Source organism: Pempheris klunzingeri, chromosome 3 (assembly GCF_042242105.1).
Source record: "Pempheris klunzingeri isolate RE-2024b chromosome 3, fPemKlu1.hap1, whole genome shotgun sequence".
Lineage (NCBI taxonomy): Eukaryota > Metazoa > Chordata > Actinopteri > Acropomatiformes > Pempheridae > Pempheris > Pempheris klunzingeri.
In genome coordinates, this window is record NC_092014.1 from 14,666,379 (window position 1) to 14,693,854 (window position 27,476).

Below are 27,476 nucleotides of genomic sequence, written 5' to 3' on the forward strand. Positions count from 1 at the left end.
TATTATCCCTATCACACCACTGAACCACACACTGATGATGGGAATTAAGATGTGCTGGCCTCGATCCACACCCACTCTTCAGCCCAGTGCAGCAGAGTGTGTCTGGAGTCGTGCAGTAGCTGCTGGGAAGGACGAATGTGAAGGAGTCTGTTATCTATGTGGTTCAGCACAGCAGTATGGGCGTGTTCAGGTCGGCACTGTGTGGTGAAAAGGGTGCAGCAGAACTCCAACTACATTGTGTTCCTTTCCGTTACACCCTGCGTGCCAACTGCGGGCCGTGAAAACAGAGAGAAAAGGCCCAAGGTTACCCCAAACTCGCTCCACGATAAAGAAGGAACAGTTTAATCCACTGAAGCTAACTCCCTTGCTGCCATCATTATCTCCATTTCCCCGTGAGCACACACATATAGTACAGATGTATCCAACTAGGCGTGGTATCCAAAAAGGCGTGTGGTTTAAAAAAGAGAGGAAAAAAAGTTAGGATTATCTTTCTTTCATGCAGAGTCCTTTTTTCTTTTCCTTTTTTTCTTACAGGAATTTGGTTTTCTATGAGTCCTACTTACAGTATGCGGAATATCTCATATTCCGACATTCTCTTAACATTACATACAGTAGATGTCATGTCTGAAATTCCCTTTAATGTAGCCCCACATATCAGTCAGAGAGATGAGTAATTATTTAAATACATTTCATGTTTAAATACTGGCTGGAGGGGAGCAGGCAAAATGCTACAGCTAGTTCAATGAGACGCAATATGTTAAAAAATTATGATTAAGAGCGCATACACACATAGTGCATATGAATTCCGCATTGCACACATCTTAATGAGTTTGTATTTCTACGTTTTAATATGCTGTGTGTGTGTGTGTGTGTGCTTAATGTTTTTTCTATGAAAGTTTATGCGAGTTATCATATACTTTATGTTACACGGCCACTAAATCATGTCATAAATTGTGGCCCTATGCATGTTTACATTCTGTAAATGCACTGTATGAGTTTGTGATTACATGCTTAGGTCTGTGTGTGTAAGTGCGTGCACGTGTATATGCGTGTGTGTGTGTGTGTGTGTGTGAAAGAGCATTTATGATACATGAACACTGTCAGGATACTGTAGGTATGCAGTGAACTCAGCACCTCAGTCTACTCTGAAATGGTGGACAGCGGCAGAGAGATAACACTGCGGTTTTATCAAATACACACAATATATACATACAGACTGGGTGTGAAGGCAAAATAATAAACACAGATTTTCACACACACAGGAATACTGTGGCACTACTGACACTCTATGAGAACCTTGTATTCTGAATAGTTACATTTGATTACTGTAAAAAAAAGCGTCTATCTTTTCACATTGTTGTAGTTTGTTCTGAATCATTTGTTTTCAAAGAGCAATACCTGATTATTGAGATCAGCACATTTTTTCTACCGTGTAACTGTACAGTGACCACACTTTTGTTGGTGCTTTGATACTCCGCTCATGATTTGTTGAGATTCTCATGGGATTAACAGTCTGATTGGTTAATATCCATGTCCTGTGTTACGATAGAGTTGATTAGGCATTAGAAAGTTTGATTGGCTTGAATTACATCCACATAACTCAATCAAAAACCCGTTACTTCTTTGCATCTGTTTTGACTGGATAAGACCTCAGTGGTTTTTTCAGCAGATGGTTCACCGGTTGAGTCCAAATCTGACCTGCTGCAGTCTCAGCGAAAGTTTTTATGTGCTGCGAGGCGTTTATAGCATCAGGATTTACTCCGTCTCAATCTCTCTCTTCTTCACACAGATCCCTCTGTGGTAGAGGGTCAGGCATGCATTGGATTCAGGTAAAAAGAAGAGGAGATAGAGATGTCCTCCTCCACATAGACATAATAGGATATTTGCCTGTAGGCAACTTTCACTGGTAGTTAAAAAAAGACTTTTTTTTTTAGAAAGTACTCCTGGTCAGATCTCTCCCAAGAGTTGATCCATCACTTACTTAAGTCTTAAGTGCCTATAAATATTAGTCAGATTCCAAAAGTTCCAATTTGATATACAGCTTTTGGAAAACATCTTTTCTGACATTTTCACATCTTCCCAGGTTTAAAAGGCCTTCCAATCTGATGACTTGCCAATAATGTCTTTATCCCTCCCTCTTTTTTCAGAAGAGGGAGTGGTGTGGTGATGATTGCTCCATTGCAAGGCTGTCACAGGTAGACCTCGCGGCGTGACAACGTGAGGCAGGACGTGGTCTTGTAGTCCCCTCCTGTCCGCGTCAGTGGTATGACCTCAGGTGGGTTCTGGCCTTCTCCTCCCTCCTCCTCTTGCTGGCGCCGCCCAAAGCCTGCGCTGCTAAATGTGTCATAGGATGCCGATGTCATCTTGCGGTTCAGAAGGTTACGGTTGTGATCGCCCATGTTCCTGTTGCGGTCTCCGCTACCCAAGGTGCCGAGAGGATCCCCGTTGGTTAAGGGTAATCTCTGACCTTCTCCACTGACGACCACCCCGGGCTCTGAGCTTCCCGCGCTGCCAGCGCTCTCGCTGTCGCTCTCATGGTCATTACCACGGAGATTGTTGTTATCGTCTCCAGGGGCGAAGGTGGAGAGCCGTGGGGGGTCGCTGCCGTGGCGCTGACGCTGGCGGGGCGAAGGGCGGACGGGCATCCAACAAGTGTCAGAGTGGCCAAACTCATCACATTCCCTGGTGCACTTTCCTGTCAGAGCTACGTCCGGCAGCTGTCTGGCATCTGGTCATAGGAAAGAGACAAAAAAAAGAGAGTGAACTGTGAAAACAAGAAAAAAAAAAAGTGTCGCTGGCATTACTGCCTTCATTTGATAGTTAGCAGATAGCAGAGACACAGACAGGATATACAGCGAGAGAGAGGGGAATATGTCGTGCAGCACAGGTACAACTGCTGACTCTGCAATTACACGTGTCCTAACCAATAGGCCACCAGGACGTCCCAGGAAGAGACAATTAAATAAGAAAAGAAAGCATGAATATGGGGTGAGGAAGACAGGAGAAAGAGAGATGGGAAAGAAAAGATTAGGGGCAAAGGTTCTCAGGGAGGAGATAGAATTTGACGGAGGCAAGAAAGGCAAGAAAAATGCTGTTAGAGCAAAATGGAAATTGCTGACTTCAAAGGAGTGTTTCACAGAATCCCAGCGGTGCTCAGCATCACATGTCGGGTGAAAGGTGAGGTCAAAACAAACAACTATCGAGGTCAAAGAGAAGATAATTGTCAGAAATTTGACTGACGATTCTTTACATGCAAAGGAAAGATTAGGTTACATGTCGGCCCTATTGAATCCTATGAGTCTTGGTTCAAAAGGTTAGTAAGGCCACCAGAGACTGAATGCTGATGTCCTACAAGGCTATGTGTCAAAGGTTATGGTTATTATCTATGTGAACCAGTCATTTATGAATCAATACTGACATCATGTTAAATGGAGACAGGACTTATCATCTACAGTGATGATAGATGTGACGTTCCTGTCAATTGCAGAAACTATACAGGTGTCCTGTCACAGATAGTCAAAGGTAATGTAATACATTCCACACACAACTAATGCACTGAAAACAATACATTCAATCACTGTTTGATATTGTGAATTCTGCTTTACTTGAATTAGACACCAGAAATATAAATATTTCTGTGGTACTCTACTAAAACTAAGTCTCTTTTTTACCTACATACAGCAGCAGCAGTACATTCATGTGAAACCAAACAAGAACATAATTAGACAGTATAATTTTACCAACACAATGAATTCAGTTCTTCTCTCCATCTGGCTGTGGTGAAAAAACTGAACTAAACAAAAATCCTTAAGAAATCACACTTTGGTGAAAAAGCAGCATTTAACCCAGGAGGATCAGGACAATCAGTTACCAAGGTCAGAGTGGCCTTGATGTGCTGCTTCTGTTGTACTGCAGCTCTGGCATTGCCATACTCAGAGGAAAGGGGAAATACATATGAAATAAAAACATCTTTCCATCCTTAACAAAGACCCAGGGAAAAAAAAAAAAAAAGCAAAAACACAATTTTGTTGGTGAAAGGGAATATTTGGTCTGCTGACTGATGGCAAGGCTGCGGAGGGGACCTCTGGCACGACATGCTGCTACACATTAGCTTTTCTAAAAAGGCTCTTCATGTAACACACAGACATTCACAGTCAGGACAACCGCGCTATTCTGTAAAACATTCCCATTACATGAGGAGGAAAGACTTCTGAGACCTTGGCAGCAAGTCAAGGTTTCAAAGAGTTGTATGTAAGTGTGTGATTCTTTGTGTATGCATGATCAAAACATGTTTATGACCCTCTTGTTAAATGTGATACCCTAGAGAATAATATGACATTAATTGTACAGATATCTTTCTCTTTGCATATGGGTATACACACTCATATTTAGTGTAGGTGTGTGAGCACAGATGTGTGAGTGTGTGTGTGGAGGGGTTATTGGAGAGTGGGATGTGTGTATGTATGTCCCAGGCCGTTGTTCTCAGATTGGTATAGTGTATCTTCCGACTTAAATATAGTTAGCAGTCAACTATATCCTATGGATTGATATTTTTGTAATCAGTTATTTTAATTGCTACTCTTTTATCTGTTGGTATCTGTTTTGTTTCTTTATGCTTTGAAATTCCAGAATTATTATATTTCTTAAAATGCAAATAAATAAAAAGAAATCATGTTTAAGACTTTCACAGAATACAATACATATACCCTTGAGAGGTAAACTATGTAAGTAAGTAGTACATAAAAGCATAATTTGTGTGTGTGTGTGTGCGTGTGTGTGGTTGCTCTGACCATTCTCCACATGCTCCTCCTCGCCCACACTGCCCTCCGGTGTGGTCCGCTCATAACCTTCCTCAGGCAGCGGCAGGGCTCCCAGTCGTGGCCCCGATGAACTCTTGCTGCTTGGCGTCTCCGAATCCTCCAGGCCACTGTCATAGCAACCACCGTCCTGGGGTTGACTAACTACAGAGAAGGTCACCCGGCGAAGGGTCCCCTGCAGGGAACATACACACACAATATGGGATTAATCATCCATGATTCCTAATCTGAGAGTCTAAATCTGGGGATTAGGCTGGTGGGCAGGGGTCTGCAAAGACATATTGAGATTATCTGACCGTGTTCGCCTTGATTATGAGCTTAGCTGCTACAATGCAGGGTAATAGTCATCAACCAATCACTGAGGTCTTTCAAAGTTTTCTGTTTGCTTTTAATCCCAGTTTAGATTAATGCTGCTGGACATAGCTGATGTTTACAAACCCCTGACCTGCCCAGAGACACTTATTTTTCATCTGGAATAGTGCCCAATAGTAGCAGCTGGGTAACAGTATAGAGTCCACTCTCACAAACAATTCACTTGGCACTCCTTCTGAAGTAAGTGAAGGATTTTGAATGATAAATCTGGTGATTTCCTGTATTTGTCTTATTGACAACAAGTCAGGAAAAAACAAAACCAACAATGCACTGATCTCATTAACAAGTCTCGTCTGTGTATCCACAGCCTGCAACAGCTCCATTGTTGAACATAAACGGATAAGACACACCGTTGCAATAGGTGACATGCTCCTTTATAACCAATGACACTGGCACTGTGGTTTATTTTAAGGCAACTCCAACTATCCTGTCCTGCTGTCTACACAGGATGGTTAGGTTACTCACTAGCGGAACAAATGTGTATTAATCCACAGCTGAAAATCCGTTATGCCTGTGTGAGTAAAAATCTGCTATTTATTCCTGTTGGAGTAAAGTTTGCTAAAAACTACACTGTCAAGCTGTTTTATGCATCTTCAAAAGGAACAAATGGGCTTTGGGCTGAGTGCTACACACAGGGTAGGAAAGTTGGAAACTACTGAGAGACGGATTTACGCACTGTTGTTTTTGATCTTTTCATTGGATTTGTTGACAATAACAGAAATATAGAATATCAAGAGCCTTTTCATTTAAATTATGATGATTTTAAAACAAGCGTTTTTTGTTTTCAGCTCGTAGTTTTTATTGTTTACCCTTTAGTTTGCTTAATATTTTCACTTATTTCCTAATTATGTTGGGTTTGTGCTGCCTTTTCTTGTTCCACTGATACTGTGTGACTTTAAATGGCTATTATATATTGGCCCAAGGAACACTATTAGCCACTATACTGAGATTAAGTGGGATCTGAATATTAAAAGTAAAAGTAGGCTGTACCCATCACTCTTAACAGAAACAAACAGTGACAAAACTCCCAATACTGCGGTGGTAACTCAGTGATGAATCACATCATTCACTCAAACTGAGCATCACACCTGCTGCTATTTCAACACACAAATCACCCCAGTCTAGTTAGCAGACCTGTTTTCACTTCGGGGAGAGAGAAAAAGGCCGTAATAGGTCCATGCTGAGAGAATATCAGAGAGAGTTAAATGACTCTGTCTGGCCTGGAGGGATCACTCTGCACCAGGAAGCCCATTTCTATACAACACCCTCCTATCTCCTCTCATACTCATTTATCTGCTCACAAAATTACAACCCTTTCAATTTAGATCTGCTTTGAAACACGCAGCATATAGAGAGGATGTAAGGGAACAGAGGAAAGGCGCAGATTAGGGCGGAAAAAACTTCAGCTCGGAACGCCGCTTCAGGATAATCTGGAGGGAAACTGATGGACGGCTGGCATAAAAGCCGAACTGAAGCAATTCTTTTTCTTTCAAACGCCCACTGAAAAGGGAACATTTGAACGTTTCACCTAATGAAAATTCAAGACGGGGAGAGAGGAACACAGCAAAATTAATTAAGCAGAAGTGGGAAATTAACAAAGCACTTGTTTCTTCCGCCATTTCTTAACAACGGTTGGATGAAAAGAGGGATGAGAGAAAGTAACTCAGACAGCAGGGATGGTGAGCAGAGGCAATACTGAGGAGGAAGAGGAGATATTAGAGTCTAATGGAAAAGCAGCAGTTCTTGGAATCTCAGTGGCTTCTCTGACTTAACGCTCCACAGAGAGAGCAATGTATTTTTAGAGCATTAGCTTAGATGAACCAATCCAACCTATTTCCACTTGTTCAGACTATGGGCAATGGCACAGAGAGGAAAGAAAGGGGGGGAAACTGAAAGGGGGCTGTGTATGGAGAGCCAGAGAGGGCATGGGTATGGACATTTTTTGTTTTCCTGCTATGAGAAAAAAATGAATTGTGTGATCTTACCATAATGAGTTTGCTTTTTTTTTTAAGATCAGTGATCACAAATAATTCCTCTATTTCTTGACTTTACAGGCTGTCAAAGCTGTTTTCTTGGGATCATAGAACAAATAATAACTTAATAACTTGACATCACAGCACAATGCTTTTTCATGATCACAGAATAGTTATTTCATGAAAATAATGTTGTAAAATGATAATTTTTTCTGATCACAAGACAACAAGAGAAATAATTTCTCTTCACACATTTCCTCTCAAGCCTTCTGTTCAGAAAAAAAATTTAGAGAATTAGATTACTGTGGAGTTGGATTATTGTTAGCCCCAGTTTGTGCCTCCCATGTGTCACCACTATATTCTTGTCACACAGCTATGAATCCTATTTTTCCCAAAAAGAAAATACCTATCAATATGTGAAAAACCATGGTCATTTAACAACACTTACCACCGCTGAAGCAGTTTCCAGAGTCCTTAAAGACTCTTTTAACCATCTGGAAGAAAAACTAATCCATATTTTGCACAGTAATCTTAAATTTGTTTCCAAATTGAGCTAGTGTGGGGACAGTCCGCCTGCTGAAGGGCTGGAGGAGGTCACATGATTTAAAGATCCCTTTATGACATCATAAGTGGAGCCAAATCTAAACGACGTGTTGTTTTCACACATTTAACGAATGATGGAGCAAGAGGAAAAGTGAGAGACGATCTCATAGTTTGTCAGTCTAGGGTGGAGGCACACCAGGGACACCTCTTGATGTTAAAAAGACATTGCGTTTTGCATAATATGGGACCTTTGATGTAAAATAACACATATTTTGCTTGTGATTTGTGAAAACGCAAGGATGTGTAATTTTCAGCTACCTGAAACAGGAAATACACAACCTTAGAAGCATGTTAAGCATACATTTTATTGTGCAACAGATGAATATTTTTTCGTCCAGATGGTTAGAGGAGTCTTCAGAACAGTGCTGTTAAAGTGTTTTGTGACAAGTGTTGTTAAACAAGATTATTGTTAGCACCTCTGAGACTGCACAGCGGGGCTTTGAGTTAAATGCTTAAGTCAACATGATAACATGCTCACAAACACAATGCTAACATGGTAAAGCTAAGGAGGTATAACATTAGCCATGTTCTCTGTCTTATTGCAGCGTTCCTGCATGCTAACATTTGTCAAATTTGCAGTGAGCACAATGCTCACAGTCAAATACAACCAAAGATTAGATTGAGATGTTGACCTGATGAAAAGTGAGGGGATAATCAAAGTGATTACAATTCAGCTCGTGAATGACAAAAAAAAAAAAAACTGTCAGCCTTCTCGCAGTGCAAGAGGAGGGGATTAGCAAAGTCAGTAGGAGTCACCATCTGGGGACCATGAATGTCTGTGCAAAGCTGAATGGCGATCCAGTTACTGAGATATTTCAGAGGGGCCAAAGTGGTGGAACAGATGACAGACAAGCTGTGATTGTGTTATCCCAAGAGTTATGTTGTTTTTAGCATGGCTAAAAACAGACTTTCCAAATATCATTCTTCTGAACAATGGGTGCTTGACTCTGTGACTGGAATTTAATGGTATTATATGAGAAACACAAACTGGGGCAGCGATTACTATACAAATACAGAAATCCGGCCTGTGCCACAGGGCGGGACTTGATTGACAGACTAAGAGTGAGTTACTACTATTGGAGGCCTGGTGCTCCGTGTGTATGTGTTCTATTAGAGAATTCATCTGTTCAGCCATGATTCCCATCTAATTCAATTTCCCTCTAACCCTCTTTCTGGCCAGAGCTGCCCCCTTTCATTGCTTCATCTTGATAATTTTATCTTCTATTTCTCTCCTCTACTCTCCTTCCTTCCTTTGGCCGATCCTGCAGTCAGCTCTGCTTCTCACAGCTGTAACTCTCCCTCCTTTCCCTGTTCCTCCCTCTCACTTTGCCCACCTTCCCTCCTGTCTCTTGCCAGTCAGCTTTATGATGTGGCGATCGATGATGTGTCCTTGACCTCGTTATGAGTCCCTCTCCTCTTCCCCACAGCAGGCTTTATTGACCCATAACTCCTCTCCACTCCACTCCCTAACCCCCTTTTCCCATATTTTTCTCTGATCCCGTCTTCTCTATCTCAAAGCCTTTTGCCCATTGACAAACCTCACTTCTTTTCTTTTGCCAAATCCCCCATTTTGGCATCTTTCAGCCATGAAATTCTACTAATTGTACACTCTACACATTCTGCCCCTGTCCCTCTGACTTCTTATCATTAATGTTGCTTTTTTCCAAATTTGGCTTTCTATTCTTTCACTTATCCTTCCTATACTTCCTACTCTCTACCCATTCTAACATTTTCTATGAATGTGGTCTTTTTAAAGCTTTTCACGTCTCTGTCTTCTTTGCTCAGTCCTTAAATGTATCTCTTTTTCTTTTCTGTCAGCTTTACCTGCTTCTACCGTTCTCTAAAAAAAACTCTCTGTACCCAAGCACCCCTTGATGTTTTCCTATGTGACTCACGAAACACAAAGCATGTTTGTCTGTGTATGCGCACATGCCTTCTGTTATTTGGCTGAGCAAATGCAAAAAAGACCACACTCTTTCGTATGCGAAAGCACACGTATACACACACATTTTTGAACACACACATATACAGATGAAGTGGCTAAGGTCCAGTGTGGCCTATGAATTCATGGCTGATGGAATATTAATTGAGTTTGACAGAAGACATAAAAAACCTGCTCCTTAATCTGACACGGGCCATTACAGTTCAATACTGACATGGGAGCCTTGCTCATCTGCACGGTGAGTGTGTTTGAGTGGGCGCGTGAGTGTGTTTGTGTATGTGTGTGCATGTAATGCAACTGTACTGTACAAAGCACATGAGTACCCTGATACAGTATGGGAGTTATTGTGAAGTTATTTCTGGCACATCGGTGTAAATCAAACAGAGGCATGATGGGCCTGAACTCAGAATAAACTTAGCCATCTGAATGTTGCAGCTCTGAAGGAACTGTAGAGAAAAATAAGTTCTTAATATAGCTTTCATTTCAGGGCAAGAGCGTGTTGCAGTGCACGTGTGTGTGTGCATATGCTTTGCGTATGAGTGAGACTTCACACCTTTATGTTTGTGTTTTCTTGCTGTGTATGAATGTGAGACTTTCAAAGCCTGCATGATGTGTTATGTCAGCCTGTGAGAATACATGTGTGTCTGTGTGTGCGCGTTTGTAGTGTGAGGAGGTGTGTGTGTGTGTGTGTGTGTGTGTGTGCGTGCACAGGTTGGCTCAGCCATCAAGGTAATTAGTGTGTAAACCTCCTTGCTGTCGGTTCAAAGAGAATTAACGAGCTCTAGTTAATTAACAGTCTCCCTCTCTTCTCGTTACATGTGTCTGCATATTCAACACATGTGTGTTTGAGTGTGTGTGAGTGCAACATCTGCACATCTGACTCCGTGTGTGTGAGCACATTTGGAAGTGAGTGTGTGTTTTTTGTTTGTCTATGCCCTGTTACACATTGGTCTGCATAATGTATTGACAGGACACGGTTTATGCATAAACCAAAACTACAAATATGGTTGTAGGACTAGAGCCACATTTCCCTTTGGCTCTCTGCTCAGCCTCATTTATGTTTGACAACATCTAGATACAGGAAGAGAGCCACTGTATTATGGCCGATTCTATTATTTATGACTTTTTTTCATATATATTGTTTGGTTCCTCTTTTAGTGCATAACAAGTAATTTGGTTATAACAATGCTCAGATTGGAGGTAAGACTCCCACTGCAGACACACATTTGTTCATCCATTCACTAAAATCCAAGTCACGTTGCATGCAAGCAGAGTGCGGATGTCATGCATAATCCATAGCTGACCACACTGAACAGACTGACTGTATGCGCCATGTCAGATATAACACAACATATTTACACTCAACATTCAGCATAATAATTCAGACCAAGTAAACTTAGAATAACTCATTTTCTGCTCCAAATATGTAATTGGAGTTTGACTGATAAGGCTTATTTAACGCTGATACCAACAATTTTTTTAGGATCAATAACCGCTGACAGTGTGCGATAGCCTTTTGCTCCTAAATTGATGTGGATGTAGCCAAATGAATCGATTTAAACTGTTCGATAATTGCATCTGAAATAAACAGCTCTTAGCTTTTAATTACATAAATGATGTGGTTTTTTTCTCGCCTGCTTGCTTTTGTTTGTTAAAAATGTAACAGACTGTGGCAGAAGAAATTCATATCTTTTAATGACTGAGAATGAGGGAGAATTTCTTTCTAATATTTCACAAATGTCCATCAGTTGTGATGCTGTTAGCTGTCGCTTTTCATCGTTCTTTACCGAGCATCACACTTGCAGGTTCCTTCATGCTGCTGCACGTTAGCGTTTGTTACTGTGCTCCAAAAAAATAAGCAACTACAAGAGGAAATGCTATTCTTTTCTTCCTGAAGGTGTTTTACTGTTGAAAAAGGCAGTTGTCGGACAGGTTTATGAATCAAACGTCGGTCAAGCAGACACCTGACATCCTATTTGTAATCACTCCCCCCAGATACCTGAAAACGTTGACCGACGCTCTGCATGTTAATGTCCCTGCCAGTTGTGCTTCTGTACTGATTTCAGCCTGTGGATGCATGATATTTGATGCCAAGCATCATTATTTTTAGATGTGATTATTTTCATGCCAGAATAGGATTCTGTGACCCTCACTGACATGAAAGTCTCCATTTATGGTCAGATTTATGGAATTCTTTAAGTGGCTTAGTAGCTCCACTGCACAGGATGACCTATTGAACTATCCTAGCATTAAAATTTAAAATAAGATTTAATTAAATAATTAGCTGACACAAAAAAAAACACAATTCAATTAATGAATAAATGTCTACTGAATATTTAGGTGTAGCTTTCAGGAAGCTAGGTAATCAGATATCTGATATTCAGTGCAGTCTACCATCACTATTTATATCATCAAATAATGTCACCTCATCCTGTCTCTTGTAATGCAATAGCTTATTTACTATCTAAAGATAAGTGAGCTGATAAAATGTCCTCTGCATATTACAGCTATAACCATGCAGAATATGTAAGGTGATATTGCACAATGCTACCGCAACACACAATGAAAACTAATATGCTTCTGTTGACACCACATGGATACAGTCCAGACTTCATATCTGGAATGCTGATCAGTCAAAATGACCTTTGCTTCTGCTCTCTTGTTTTGACTTCGTTTGGAAATCATGTTGTGCTAATGCAGCCAGCAAATGTGCATGTGCTAATACTTTGAGAGTGGAGCGAGTGCTGGAATGAATAAGTGAACTCGATAACTGTGAGTTTATTACATTCCAAATAATATAGAAAAACAAAGAGTTTGTATCGACTGTTTTTTCTATTCAAATTATTGAGCAGTTGTAAAGCAGTGACACGCAGTCACTTTGCATGATTAAACTGCAATGCAAAGATGCTTTATGTGGAAACACTACGGATCGATTCACACCATTGTCTAATTCATGTATTGCATTTAAACTAATGCGTGATTTTCCTTTCCATTCTTTACTTTTATTTTCTACCACTTCATTTTGTGACATTCTCTCTCATTCTCCAGATGTCGTGCTTTATCATTTTAGCAGAACATTTTTACAAGCACCTTAAGTGTGAACTTGGTTGGTGAAACATTCCATGAATATCTTGGGTGTTTTATTCTCATCTACACAAACGGGTAAATTCTTTTGTATATTTTAGCATCGTTCTTCAACACCTTTTTTTAAATTTCCTTTCCTTGTGTGTTTTATCACAGGGGCGGTGGGGCAGATTACAAAAAATTTAATAAAATAAACTAAACTTTGACTAAGTGACTGAGTCAGCTGGTCAATTTTTTTCTGTTCTTCAGTCAAATTTGCTCAGAAAACCTCAAAGAAAATGTTTGTTAGAAAATCTTTTGAAACCTTTTGCTGTTGACTGTTAAGTTATGCATCAAAGGCTGTGCGGAGGAGAAACAGTGAAATATGCTGACAGAAAGCATCTCACAGGGGCTGTGAGAACAGGACTGATGTGTTAACAATTCATTTGACAATGATATATTTACACTGGTTATTTAAATATAGAACTGATCTAAAAACTGTATTCAAGACCTTGCGCTGTAACGGAGTGACGTGTGCAGTGTTGTAATGCAGATTCCTGAGGCTGTGCTGAGAAGAGCAGACGTCCTGTTTACAGAGTGTATCCATTAGGTCAAGCAGACAGGTAAAGACAAGTGTCAGGAGACCAAGTGGGAGACGGAGGGCGACAGATGATGAATAAAACAACTGATAAATGCATGAATGAGCAAAAAAGGAGAGTCAAAAATAGACCAAAAGAATGTTAATCGACATGAGCGTGTGAGGTTAAATTGTTATCAGAAGAAAGGGACAGACTTGCAAAACTCCTCATGACCACAGACTGTCTGAAGTAGAAATGAAGAGACAAAGAATGCTGTTTAGGGGAGCGATGGGGGGGACTGTTGTGGTATTTGCAGAATGCAGAAAATGGTTTGGAGCAGGTTGAAACTCAGCTCAGGGAGGGATGAAGCAATATGAGCAGCATTTCTTCAGCTGTCTGACTCACAGATGTTGATGAGCCAAGGCGCCTTGTTACCACAACAGACACACTCACACAGCCTCCACGCAGATACCATAAATCCACACATTAGGCACACCTGCTTGCTTAAGCTCACACTTTCAGGTATGCACATACACACAGACTCACACATTTCTAACTATGCAGTGTATATGTTGCAGTGGGACCACCTCTGCAGTAAGAGCAATCCTCCATCCTTCTGCTTTCCCCCTATTTTCTCCCCTCCCATATTTCTGCTTTCCTCTCCTCTTTCCCCTTTCATCCCTCTTATTCTGCAGACCACCAACACCCCCCTTTCCCTTTTCCGACCCTTCCCTCCTCTCTTCCCTCAGTCTCTGTCTCTCTCCATTGCTCCCTCTAGAAGCAGGTGATGTAGAAGGGTGCTCAGCAGTATCTGACTATCAGGCCTGACTCTGTGAGAGGAATGATAATCACTGTGCTGCACTGCAGAGAGAGAAAGAAGAGAGGGAGCAAGGGAGAGATAGGGAGAGGGAAGAGGGAGGGAAAGGGGGCATGAGGTAGAGGGAAAGGGGGGTAAGTGCGGCAGTAGAAAATAGGGGGCAAAGTAACGTGGGGAGGCGGAAAAATGAGAGGAGGAGGAGGAGGGTAAGAGAGTGGGACAAAGAGAAAAGAGGGAGAGGAAGATGAGAAGAAAGAAAGAAAGAAAGAAATTGAGCACTGTTTTAGTGACACACACCTCCTCTGTGTCATGCTCCCTCTTTCCCCTCAGACAAACACCTTCTCCTCCTCCACTCTCCCCATTTCTCCCCTCCTGCAGACACACTCTCACACACACACACACACACGCACGCACGCACACACACACACACACACACACACACACACACATACACACACACACACACACACCTCCAACAACACCAACCCTACTACCACAATAGCTTGTAGTACAGCAGCCCCGCGGTAAGAGGGAGAGCCTTAGCCTTGTGTCTGAGCACCAGAGAACATTAACTGCAGCAGCGAGGTCATCTGATCGGCACTATGCGGTCCCCCTTTCTCTCTCTCTCTCTCTCTTTTTTTCTCTCTCTTTCTCTCTCTGTCTCTCTCTACTTCTTTTCACACTGCTGCAGTCTGCTGCTGGCCCCCCTGTGGCCACCAGTGGAACTACTTACTAACACACTGTCTACCGGCACGCCTGTCCCGATAAAACAGTTCTCGCAACGTACAATATATGAATGCGATTTGCTGAAGCTCACTGACCATAAATCACTTTCGCTTATTGGGAGCAATTAAAGCCAAACCCTGTGGCCACTGCTCATTATCATTGCCCTAACTAGTTACTGTAAGTGTGTGGGTGTGCAGGTGCTTTGTGTTCGTGTGTTTGAGTGAAGAGAAACAGAGAGGGAGACCGCCTCTCTGCATGCGGGTCTACTGCATCATCATCCACCACAGCTTTGTTACTATCAAGCTGTCCACTCTGGCATTGAGCTTTCTCCCTTCTCCCCGTCTCCATCTGGGCTCTCCACCCTGCAGATACACATTGAAAATCACTGACTCTATTCACAGCATTAGGCCTTTGAAATGTTTATCCTTTTGTGTAGCTGCGGCTGTCTATGCGGGGGGAAAAACAAAACAGAAACAAAAGCACATAGAGCGAGATGTAAAGCGAGGCTTAACCGGACAAATGCCCATGATTCAGATTAGCTTCTTTGTTGATGTGTTGGTGTGTGCGTGCTCGTGATGTCCATCGCTTTCCACTGCTAGTCTCTAAAACAGTCGTTCCTTATAATATCCATGACAGCAGTCATTGTTAAGAAAGATGCAAACAGGATGGTGGCTCACAACTGGCCCTTTGTGTGTACACATGAGTAAGAGAGACCATACATATGTATGCCTGCTATTTAGATGGCATTTAATGCCCATTCTGTGTGTATGTGTATGTATGTGTGTGTGTGTGGACCATTAGACTAATAGTATGCGTGTCAGGAACAGGCTTTTCCCACCCACTGCTATTGTCCATTAAGGGTGACCAGAAGAGAGTGAACAATAGCTTCACTGTCGGGGCCACTGTATGAAAGAGTAAAAGTGAAGATGAGGCTAAAGATACGTAGTATTACAGACAAGGCTGGTAGACAATCACACACACACACACGCACACGCACACACGCACACACGCACACACACACGCACGCACACACAGGAACACAACCTCCCTGTTGAGAGTGATTAGGAGTGCTGCTGTGAACAATAGACAGAGTCAATAAAGGACCTCAAAGACATCCGGATACAAGAGCAAGGTCTCTATCCCTCCACCCCCCTGCCCCATACCTCCACCACCACCTCCGTTTCCCCCCCCTGAATTTTCTCTTTCTCTACATCCTGTTCACTTTCTTCTCTGTCTGTATCCCTTTCTTTTTCTCTCAACAAAAACTCCAAACTATCTTATTTATCCTATCTGACCCAGCTTTCTCTATATTTCTCTCATTTTTTTGCTGTTCCAGTCCTCTCTCTCTATCTGTCTCTCTCACATAAACTGTGTCTCCTTTGTGGCACTCCTGTCTTTTGTAAAATGGGTGGACGGGCTGAGTTGACAGAGGCTGACACGGTGAAACGCCACGGCAAACTGAAATCTATCCTGTCAGTTTAGAATCAGTGTCACTCATTTTGCAAGGTTAAAGATAGCTTTGCCTAATATGCTGTCAGACACAAACAAACACGTACAACACATAGGCCTTGCCACGCATACGCAATCACAAGCACGCGTATAAGCTCTAAAGTACCCTGGAAGTGCGCACACACACACACACACTTGCTCAGGACTCCAGGAGAAGACCGCATTAATACACCCACCTACATATGACATATGACAATATGACCTAACATGGTAATACAGCAAATCTATGTATGAGCAATGGATATCTCTGAGTGTGTGAGTGAACCCCATATAAGCCCTATCACCCCCGTGACAGACACAGTGCCACAGAAATGTCTTGGGGCGCGTCGCCCAATGTCTTGACAATAGTCTCAGTGTGTGTGAGCGACTCGGGGACACAGAGGGGGCGTTATGTTGGGTAGACGACACACACGCATGCACACATACACGCACACATACGCAGACACACGCACACATTAAAGAGGGAAGACAGTGCACTCTTTCTGTCCCTCTGCGCTATTTCTCACTCCCTCTCTCCCTGACGCAGAAAGACTCAATCATTCTCACACTCTTTCTCCTTTGACGCAGAGGAAAAACATAAAACAACTGCTCCCTCCCTCTCTCTCTCTCTTTGTCTGTGTGTGCGTGTGTACGTGCATGCCTGTGCCAACGCAAGAGTGTATCATTAATATGGCTTTCATTTTCTTTGAGCTATGAAGTATGCTTTTGGTATGCAAACAGACTTCTTGCATGCGAGCGTGCGTATGTGTGTGTGATTGTGTGTGTGTGTGTGCTGTTCGATACACCAGAGACTGAGTGCAGACTCAGGCCATTGAGCGAAGGGAGAAGGGAGGAAGGGAGTTAATGAGAAAGCAGGGAAGAATCCAACCCGTTCCCATCGATAACCTCACACCACACTTCAAGCATATACGTACAGTGGCTCCATTTTTGAAATCCCCTTTGAAAATTATGGTCCAGCATTAGGGTTAAGAAATGACTTCAGTGAAGTCATATCCAGTAGAGTTTCAGAGAGCTGAGCCTTTGCTAAGGAGTCAGCCTGATTATTATGCGACTCCTGGCATTAAAAAAAATGTTTAAAAATGCAAATTATTCCACAGCTACTGCAGTAAAATAGTTAAGCTGCAGCTAAAAAGATGTTTGTTGCATACTAAAACCGCAGGTATATACAGCACTAATTATTCATAATGAGTAAATGTATATTCTCTTACAATTACATTAATACATGTCTACCTAAGCTGATAGCATAGCCTTATAGTGGATCATTTGGGGATATAGGGATTTAGGGAATCTTTATTTATGAATGCGTATTTATATAAAACATATTTGCCTTTAAAATGTGAGAAAATAGTTGAAGTGTCAGTCACAGTTTTCCAAAACCCCAGTTGATAGTGGCATACCCAGAGATATTCAGCTTATTATCATAGTTAGAAACTACAGATTTTTTTAGCATTTAGCCTTAAAAAAGTATTTTAACTACTAAGTTGTTATCATCATTTTTTTCATCTTGCTGCTAAGTTTCAAATAATCGGTTGGTGGTTCAGCTCTTACCTACTGGTCTAGAGAAGTGTTGCTCTGCTGTGAAAAGTATGTATCCCTAAAGTGTTGATTTTTATGAACTATGAGATAAGAAGTCTTGTCTTAAGCTTTGAGATAATCCAATGACTTTATAAGGCTTATAAATGAAAAAAGGAGACTTTTTCAACTCATTCATCCTCAGCCTTATCTGAAAACTGAAGAATCCAAAGATATGTTTTTCTTATAAGACAGGAGCTAGACCTCTAATGTATATAATATGCCCCCAACTTAAAATCAAAGACTTTGTAGATGCAAGCGCACTAGTTTATGTCTACACGAGTTAGGACGTGCTGCGTGTAAATGGTTTTCTAACAATCCCGATCTCAGACCCACATTCTACATAAAGCCCCATATGGGAGTAGGCAATGAATTATTAAACCATTCATAATGATCATGCCTTGTGAGAGTAACACTGTTTTGTAAAAGTCACGCAGAGCCATTTTCCTGCAGCGGCAACTCACCAAGCACATGAAAATGACACCAGCGTCTTTGATATTCAATTAGTAGTTTAGTCAATAATTTTAAATTCATCGTTTGATCATCCCTGAAACTTCACTGCTGTTGCTGCTTTGTGGTTGCTATCTGCTTAAAATGTGACCAAGCAGCACATTTGACTCCTGCCTTTTATAAAATTCAGAAAATCGAGGAAAAAAGGAAAAAAAAACCCGTGGAGAGCATGTTGAGGTGAATTTGTCGATTCAACATATTTTTTGATGGAAGGCTCCCTGCAACGGCTCTGCTGGATTTAAAAGGGCCGTCGTCAGCAAAGGCCGGCATTAAGAAACACTCTCACACATCTAATTCTAATCAAAGCCTGCTCTTTTTAACAGCCGTGAAAGCTTTCATGTTAACACGACACCGCGACCAAAGCTTTATTCACGCTTTTAAAAGAGACTGACCGGTCAATGAGCACGTGCGTGTGCCTGCACCTGACAATAAACCATATCTGTGTCAACACACTCTATCCTTGCTTCTCATCTTACCGCTGATACTGTGTGTGACTCCCCCGACCATGCATAAATTGTCAGTGATCCCCACTTACACTGCGTACGCCGCTGTGTGTATGTCAGTATGCACGCGCACAGCGGTGTGTATATTTTCCAAACCATCTCAGGTTGTTGGCTCAGATGCGAGCATTCTTTTATCCAGCCAATTAGAGTTTGCCATTTCATCCCCATGGAAACCTGTTTGGACCTCTAATTGGCAGATAGATTTGCATGACTTTGATTACATTTTTTTGTGCGCTTGTTTTTAAGTTTGTGTGTATGTCCTCAGATCTAAGTGACGTTCAATAAGAGCGTGCTGTTTTGTTTTTCAGCTTCCACCCTTTTTTTTTATTATAAAGAACTGTTAGTCGCCGCCTTCATAATATCTCTCTATTTGTGAAACGGGAGAACACAGTCTCTTAAATAATGCATGTCTGTCTTGTACCTGTGCAGTGCTGACCCATTAAGAACCAGCTTCACTGTAATGCTGTGCAATTACTCTGCTTTATTGGGAGTGAGCCATTGATTTAAAGCATGTTTAGATTCAACAAAGTTCAGCTTGTATTGTTTGGGGAGTGCCTGTGTCTAGATGGCTAAAAAATCATGGTGTCTTACATATCATGGATGATGTTGGGATAATGTCCACAGGAGAGAGTTAAAAATAGTGATGTGTGAGTATGTGATTATATAGTCCATGTGAGTAAATGTGTGTCAGACAGGTCAAACTATTTTAATGCCTCTGTTTGAAGGCACTTGGGGGATTTCTCTCCAGCAGCTTGACCGGCTCGTTCTTGTAGTTCAGTGCTACCTGTTTCTGTGTGTAGATGCGAGTGTGTGACCACGTATAGGTGGGCATCTCTTATCTGGCCTTCTTCTGACATGAACAGACAAGTGGGGCTGAACGAGGATCAAACCACACACGCCCATACACTAACACATACATGCACGCATATATTGAGAGAGGCTTGGGCCAGTGGTATAATATGGAGCATTCCTGCAGGCAGAGGCCTGCCTACTCAGATTTATGTAACTTCTTCGTTGGGGCAGGTAGAAAGCTCTTTCTCTCTCTCCCTCCCTCCTGCACACACATACACACTTCCACCAAAATAGCCCGAAGAGTCTGAGTGGGCTTTACTCGAAGAGTGAAGCTCCCTCCCTCCTTCCTCTCCTTGCCTCTCTTCTTCTAACCCTAGACCCATATACCTCGTTTTTATCTTTTTCATCCCATCTCCTCCTTCTTTACACTCTAACCATCAGCTTTCCACCCCTAGGCGATACCCAAGAACACATTCTCATTTTGTAGCTTCACATCTCCCCCCTACCACTCTCTGAAGCTTCGTCTTTTCTCCCAGTCGCCTTATTTCTCTTCATCTTCCTGCCCAACTCTCATAACCCCAATCCCTCCTCCCCTACCACCACCACCAACAGACTTTTTCTAAGCCATGGGTGCTGACCAGGAATTTCTTTTCTCCTCTTCCACTCACTTTCTGTCTCATCCTCTACCCCCTTTTCTTTTCCTCTATCTCCATCTTGATCTTCCGATTTATCTATCTTCCACCAACAATTCTAAAACAGATGGCTACACTTAGCCCGGGGCAAAAACATTGGCTTTGGACTACAGCGTTACCAGGGCCAGTCTTCCACACTCACGCAAGATCTAATAAGCTGATATCCGGCGAGAAATGCGCTCTGATTCGCCAGTGGCAAAAATGCATAAACCATATTGCACAGTGCAGATATTCACACCTTAGGCTTATTCCTTGGTAGCATGCTTAATTTTATCCAATCAGAAAAAATGAAAAGCAAAGATTAAAGCTGACTCTAACTACAGTCTTAAAAGGCAAGAGAGGGAAGGCGGGAGAAGAAAATGGAGAGGGCTGTTAAGAGCCATTTGTAAAATTTAAAGAAACTATTAAGTGTTATTAAAAAAAAAAGTTTGGAGCCATTAAACAACATGTTTTGAAAAGATGGATCCAGATGGAGAGTGATGAAAAGAGATGAAACCACTTAGGGAGAACAGAGAGATCAATCAGAGGGAAGACAGACGGAGGAGGATGTGGGTGTGTGTGTGTGGTGGAGGGGGCCGAGAGACATTGGGGATGGAGGGTTGGAGAGAGACACTTTTTTTATTGGATGAGTTACAGAGCCGCGAGTTCAGAGACAGACAGTGCAGAAGACTAGTCTGTGGAATATTCTGTCATTCATAGTGATGTGCAAGAAAGTTGTCATGTTAGTTTGTACCTCTAAACTCTGCTTGAAAGTGTTTGTTTGTAGGCGGTATTTTTCAAGTCTGAAAATTAGATTTCTTTTGCAAATTTGTGCATTCAGTTCCATGGCTGCAAGCTACATTTTTCAACCTGTGAGGTAAAAAAAAAACATGTGCAGGTGTTCATAACTTGATAGGATTACCACGGTTCTTTTTAAAGTCAACAGAGGGTCCACAAAGATAGTGTGGAGCGCATTTAACAGTTTGGTTGGAGCTACTTAACCAACACTGCTATTGGTTATCCAAGGACAGTTTCACATAAAAACTTAGTACAATGTCCTGAGAATCAGCTTGGACATTGTAGGGGAGACTCCCTTTCACACAACAAGCACACATCAGCACTTTCTCTGAGTCAGACGCATTCTTACCCACTGAAGATACTCTGTTTGGTTTAGGCAAGGGGTGGTGCCTGGGTGGAGTGTGCAGCAGCATGGATAAAATGTAAAAAATAAGCAGCAGAAAGTGCAGTGTTTCACATTGCAGCACATTGGTGACGGCAGACAAAGTCTAAATCACATGTATGTAGAGGTATTTGCAATATCAATCAAAGCAATATACAGCCAAGCAGAAAAGAGAATTGTATTCTCCCAGTTTTGCACCAGACACTTAATGAGAAGTCATCAACACGCCCACTAGCTCTTTTTGAATTCTCAGGACAATGACCTGCTCTGTTCACACATTGGCTCAATCAGACATTATAATAGACTTTGTGCTAGGGTGCTGACAGGGTACTGACATTTTAATTTCCAGTGCAACTGATTTGGACATTGCATTCCCACATACAGCTCCCACAGGTAATGTTGGATAAGTTCAGGGCAGCAGTGCATGTGTGAATGTGAATAATGTCAGCCGGTCATGTGACAGCGAGATAGTTGTGGTTATCTACAAGATCCGGGATATATTTCTAGCTAATGATGTCACAGAACATGTGATGTATACATTTGTATAATAAGTGTAATTATTGTAAAATTAATTCTTTGTCAAAAAACTTTTAAAACAGAAAATCTGACAATCACCCCCACTGTATGCGTTGACTGGTCAGGTGGGAGCAGGTGATATATTAAGGCAACATTATAAATGTCTTTGAGGAGAGAGTGTGTGTGTGTGTGCACACTTATCCCAATTGTTATGACTCATTATGCAGATTCACAAAGAATTCTTGGAGAGGGATCAGGGAGATGCAGCCAGGTATAAATAATTTGGCCTTTTAGACGTGGTTGGACGAAACGTTGTGCGACCAAGTTCGCTTCAAGCATGCAGAACCCTTTAGAGTTCGACAGAGCACTTGCGTAATTTTTCACCGCACAGGTTGTAAGATAAGCTTGAAGCCGTGGAGCCAAATGCAAAAAAAACACAAATTTACAAGCAGAAATGTAAATGCTCCATGGCTTAAGAAGCTAAAGCAAGCAAGCAAGCACAGACTTGACTATAGAAACTTTCAGGACAGAGTTTACATCAACAAACATAAATGAACCAGCTTATAAAACTAGATGGCATCACCAAAACTTTCTTTTCAGCACAAATGTAACAAAATGAAGTAAATAACATTATCTCAATGCACCTGATATAGTAAAAAATAACTCATACACTGCCCACTGCATGGATACCGCTACCAATGTCAAACAAATGGAAATCAATTCACTTCACTTCAGTTTGAGTTGACTCAGTCCAGCTTTACTCCATACAATTTGAATTATGTAATTGAGCGGAGTTGGGCTGAGTCCAATTCAGTTCAATTCAAAAAATTCATTCAAGTCAATTTAATTCAACCCAACTCAATACCACTTAATGCACTGAAGATTCTTTTGTGTAGGTGGATAAAACCAGTCAAAGGGTTACTAAGCTGTCTTGAAATCCCTGTCTAGTGCAAGAAAGAACGCTTTTGTTTAGCAATATTGGGTAAAATTGCTCAACCCTCAGACAGCCATTAAGGTAATGCTGTAAGGCAGATGAGCTGAATGCAGAGCTGCTCAATACAGAGCAGAGTCTTCGAGAAGAAAATAAAAGGAAGCATCTCAGTGAGGGGCTTGCTATATAGGTCTTTGTGTAAGTGTGTGTCTGTGTGAGTGAGTTTGTGAGCCCGTACGGATGTGTGTGATTCTAGGAGACAGAGTGTGCCTGGGCTTGAGCACGTGATTCAGTCCGGAGGGAATGGAAGAAGAAACTGATGTAAGAGCCGGAAAACTTTCCTCTCCACTCATGTGTCATCATATTCTTATCAGAGTTTGTCTGCTTGCGGTGAAAAGTGTATATGCACAAGGATCTGGGAGGGTGTGTAATTATGTGCTATTATGTACACACAAGAGCGTGTTTCAGTGGGCACGTCTTCCTGTGTTAAAATCACACGCCTGACAGTGTCTGCTGTGTGTGCCCCTGCCTCAGCTTGTCTGCGCGTGTGTGGAAATGACATTCCCACATTCCTGCCATTTCACAGAGAGCTTGAAACAAAAACTGAAGGGAGGAGTTGTTAACACAGTAACATTATCAGCAGAACAGCCTGTCTGCATTATCTCATGTGGTAAACAGCCAAGACAGACAGGGGACTTCCAATCACATTTCAGCTCTGGGTGACCTTGATGTGTGAGGAAACAGACAATTTCTCTCCCTCTGCCCCCCACAATCTCACTCCCTCTGATTCTCCCCTCGCTTTGTCTTTCTCTTTGTCCTGCTCTCCTGAGCTCACACGTGGAAACACACACATCTTTGATTTATTAAATTTGTGGCGATGTTCTGTTGACTTTCATTCCTTGACTCCTAAAACTAACCTCAACCCTCACCACGCATGCCTCCCCTAACTTTTATCCTGACCAAAACATCTCTTTTAAGGATCTCCACTTCATCTAACGGACGACATTTGGACGCACACCTCATCTAGTTTTGGCTGCAGAGTCACAGAAGCATGGCAGCACGGCAACAGTAGCTGCACTCCCTCGTCTCTTTCTGCACTGGATGCTCTCAGCCGCAGCACTGCTGTGCAGTTGGAAGGGTTTAAGACAGAAGACGCATGAAAATAAAAAGCTTAACTAAACAAATTAACTTGTTTGTCTGCTGATCATGGCAAATGTTTCATTATCCATCTCCTACTGAGTTATCAAAGATTGTTTGGTAACCATAGTAACACCAATGTGGGGAATTTTTTCCACATTTGTAATTAAAGACTGACTTAATCATTCATGATTTGCAGCATGCCAGACGATGTCCAGTTGCATATTAACTAATAATGCTCGCATCCAGGTATTACTTTAAAGAGCTTGTTGTAGCCACAAAAGAGGATGAACGGAAATGGGATTGTTTTTCTAGAGCGGGTCCACATGGCGCAGCAGGATAACAGGTCGACTAAACATGAAAAGAAAGGCAGTCAAAGTGATTTAATGTTAATTAATTATGAATTATTATTATTATTAACAAGTTCAAGACGAAACAGACTACAACAAAAAGCCACTGCTGTGTAATGTTTTCTTTGGTCTGGACCACTGGACCTGAGCTGGACAGAATACAAAAGCACCTTTAAACACAGTCACAGTATTTGTAATGTATTCATATGATCCTGGTCAGGTGGAAAAGCATCTAACACAAACACAAGTCTGTCTCCATTTTCCAGTGAGGTTTGAACTGCTCTTCATCTCCTCTCATCATCTATACCTCTCTCCCTTCTTTCTGTCTGGCTCATGTTCCGTCTGTGATGCCCACTCTCTCACCTCCTCCCCTCGCTCTTTGTCTCCAGGTCAGTAGATCAGTTTTCAGTCTGGCTCTTTGGGTGATCCCCGCTTTGGTTACCTGGTCCTTCTCACCTCTCGCTTACCCCCACCTCCTCACCTCCCCACCTACTCAACCCGTGAGCATATGGCCGGCTGTGCAGCCTGAACTCGCGGTGGCTTTTATAAATACATCAGTGCGTTGGTATCATCATGACAGGGGTCACGGGTCGGTTACAGTGTGTGTGTGTAACAAATAGAAAGAGGGAGGGGACAGCGTGTGTGTGTGTGTGTGTGTGTGTTCCTGGTTGCTTCTGGTTGACAGTGCCTTCACCCCTATAACCCTCATGCACACCCAGTGTATCACAGGAGGTGTATGTGTGGATGTGTCCATGCAGTGTTCCCGAGTGTGTGGATGGGGTGAATGTGAGTCTATGACAGACGCTCATCATATTTAATCCTGGAAGGATTTCGCTGAAATGAAAAGCTGCTTTTCAATTTTATAATCCAGTAGACCTAATCTCTCCGCCAGTGCCCGTCCATACAGTCCAATTAGATGGACAAGCCTCGACGGATGAGTCCTATTCACCACAAACTCATCTTCATAGCCTGCCCTTGCTGTGTCAAAACACTGTGGCACCCCGTGTCGTGACAGCCCAGCGATGACCTTCACCAAGCTTTGTGAAACTGGGCAATGCACAAAAAAAACTGCGCTGTCAACCCACCTGTTTCTGCTGCAGTCTTGGCCTTGTAAGCGGTGCATTGATTAGTGTGTAGACTTTGGATGTGTGTGTGTGTGTGTGAATGTGGGTGTGTGTCTGGTTCGATTCAGCCTTTGTGGCACCGTGCTCTCACCGTCCCCCCGCACGCTAGGTCCAGAGAGAGAAAGTGCTCACTACAGTAAAAGAAGAAGTCGCACTAGTGAAAACGCTGAGTCGATTCATTCGCAGAGGTCAGCGTGGCGCATGGAAGACGCAAAGGTAGCAGTGGTTGGGTGTTTAGATTTATGGCCACGCGTATGGCAAAGAAAGCGGGAGTTCAGAAAGGAACAAAGGGTGAGAGTCACAGGGAGAGCAGAAAAGAAAGAAGTCAGATCAAAGTGCTCATCGAGATAAGTTACACGCTGTGATAAAACGAATAGTAAAAAATGGAAACCAGAGAGAACGGAAACATAACTGCTGAGTTCAAACAACCACAATGACCTTTGTGGTTGACTGAGGACAGCAGTCAGGAAAAAACTGTTTTGTGTTTTTTGTGTGTTATGGGTGTGTGTGAGATGGTGGTTAGAGGGTAGAACGAGGCCACTTTGCCCATATTGACTGCAGTGCCATGTGACTGCTGTGATCATTAATGTGTCCTGATGCCAACGGGTATCCTGATGACCCACATCTCAGCAGTCCACTCTCACTCTCTGGCTGCCACCCAAACCAGACCTCTCTCTCTCTCTCTCTCTCTCTCTCTCTCTCTCTTTCTCCCAAACTCTCCCTACTTGGAGGCACGTTCTCCGACCCTCTCCTTTACACTCTCTCCATCAGCAGTAGGGCTGAGTATCGAACCTCAATACGTTTAAGGTAATGACCAAAATGAGTCTGTGGCGCTGACAATCAGAAACTACTAACATTGGCTTCAAATGTCTACAAAGACTAGTTTACTCATTCTTTTGTCGAATACTTACTGTTTTAAATTGCAGTTTTGCTTATTTTAGACTTAGTTTCATGTCTTTGTTTTTCTGCTTGAGTTTAGACAGAAATTAATGTTTAAAAGCTTTTCTTAGCTTCTAAGCTTTTCTTAAATGAAATAAAAAAAAGTCATTTGTATTTGTTATTTGTATCACAAAATCTTTTTCCGTATCTAGTTTTCTCCTCTTTATTTTAATTGGCTCACACAGCCTTTTCTCTGTTATTGCTCTCCTCTCTTTCTCATGTCTTCACCCCTCTCCCCCCCTTCAGCTACCCTCTATCTTTCAACCCCGCTCCTGCTCTCTTGAGTATACATCCCTTTACTCCCCCTTATACTCTTTTTTTCCCCCTCCTCTCCTGTTCATATTTTGGATTAATTCATGCCCACTGATATGGATATCCTTCCTCTTCCCTCTCCCTCCCTCTTACTCGGTGAACAATTTAGATTTAAAAAAGATCCAGCAGTACAACATTGACGGAGCTGTTTTATCATCTTGTTGCCTCTCTGATGCAATCTTGCTCTTCATCCATGACGCCCAGTTTTTTTATTACATGCCCTTTTTTCATTAGCTTTCTTTCCTAGTTGGAGCACCCTAGTTGGTCTGATGATGTGCTGACTTCAGATGAACAGTTTTTAGAGTTTTCACTGACCCAGTAAAGTAGCATTGAAATTCAAAGCCCCCCCTCCCGTCCCACCACCCCCAACTCGTTTACACCATCTTTCTCCCCTCCTAACCTCCTGTAACTCTCTCCCACTCCTGATCTAATGCTATTCCAAATTCTGTCAGCGTCCCAGTTCCTACATTTGGCACATACTCGCCACCTATTACTCCCAGAGTCTATCTCTCACTTGCACTCACATATGAAATGCATAT

General features: G+C 42.2%; 1 protein-coding gene across 1 annotated transcript in view; it reads right to left on the bottom strand.

The window, feature by feature from the left end:
• Window positions 1–2,189: 2,189 nt before the first annotated feature.
• The window catches only part of pcdh7a (protocadherin 7a), a 36,710-nt gene continuing 11,423 nt past the window's right edge, over window positions 2,190–27,476 (bottom strand). The window contains exons 6-8 of the mRNA XM_070828372.1: window positions 4,791–4,992; window positions 2,549–2,728; window positions 2,190–2,413 (exon numbers count right to left, since the gene is read on the bottom strand). Coding sequence (XP_070684473.1) covers window positions 2,190–2,413; window positions 2,549–2,728; window positions 4,791–4,992 — 606 coding nt within the window. The remainder of the gene's footprint in view (window positions 2,414–2,548; window positions 2,729–4,790; window positions 4,993–27,476) is intronic.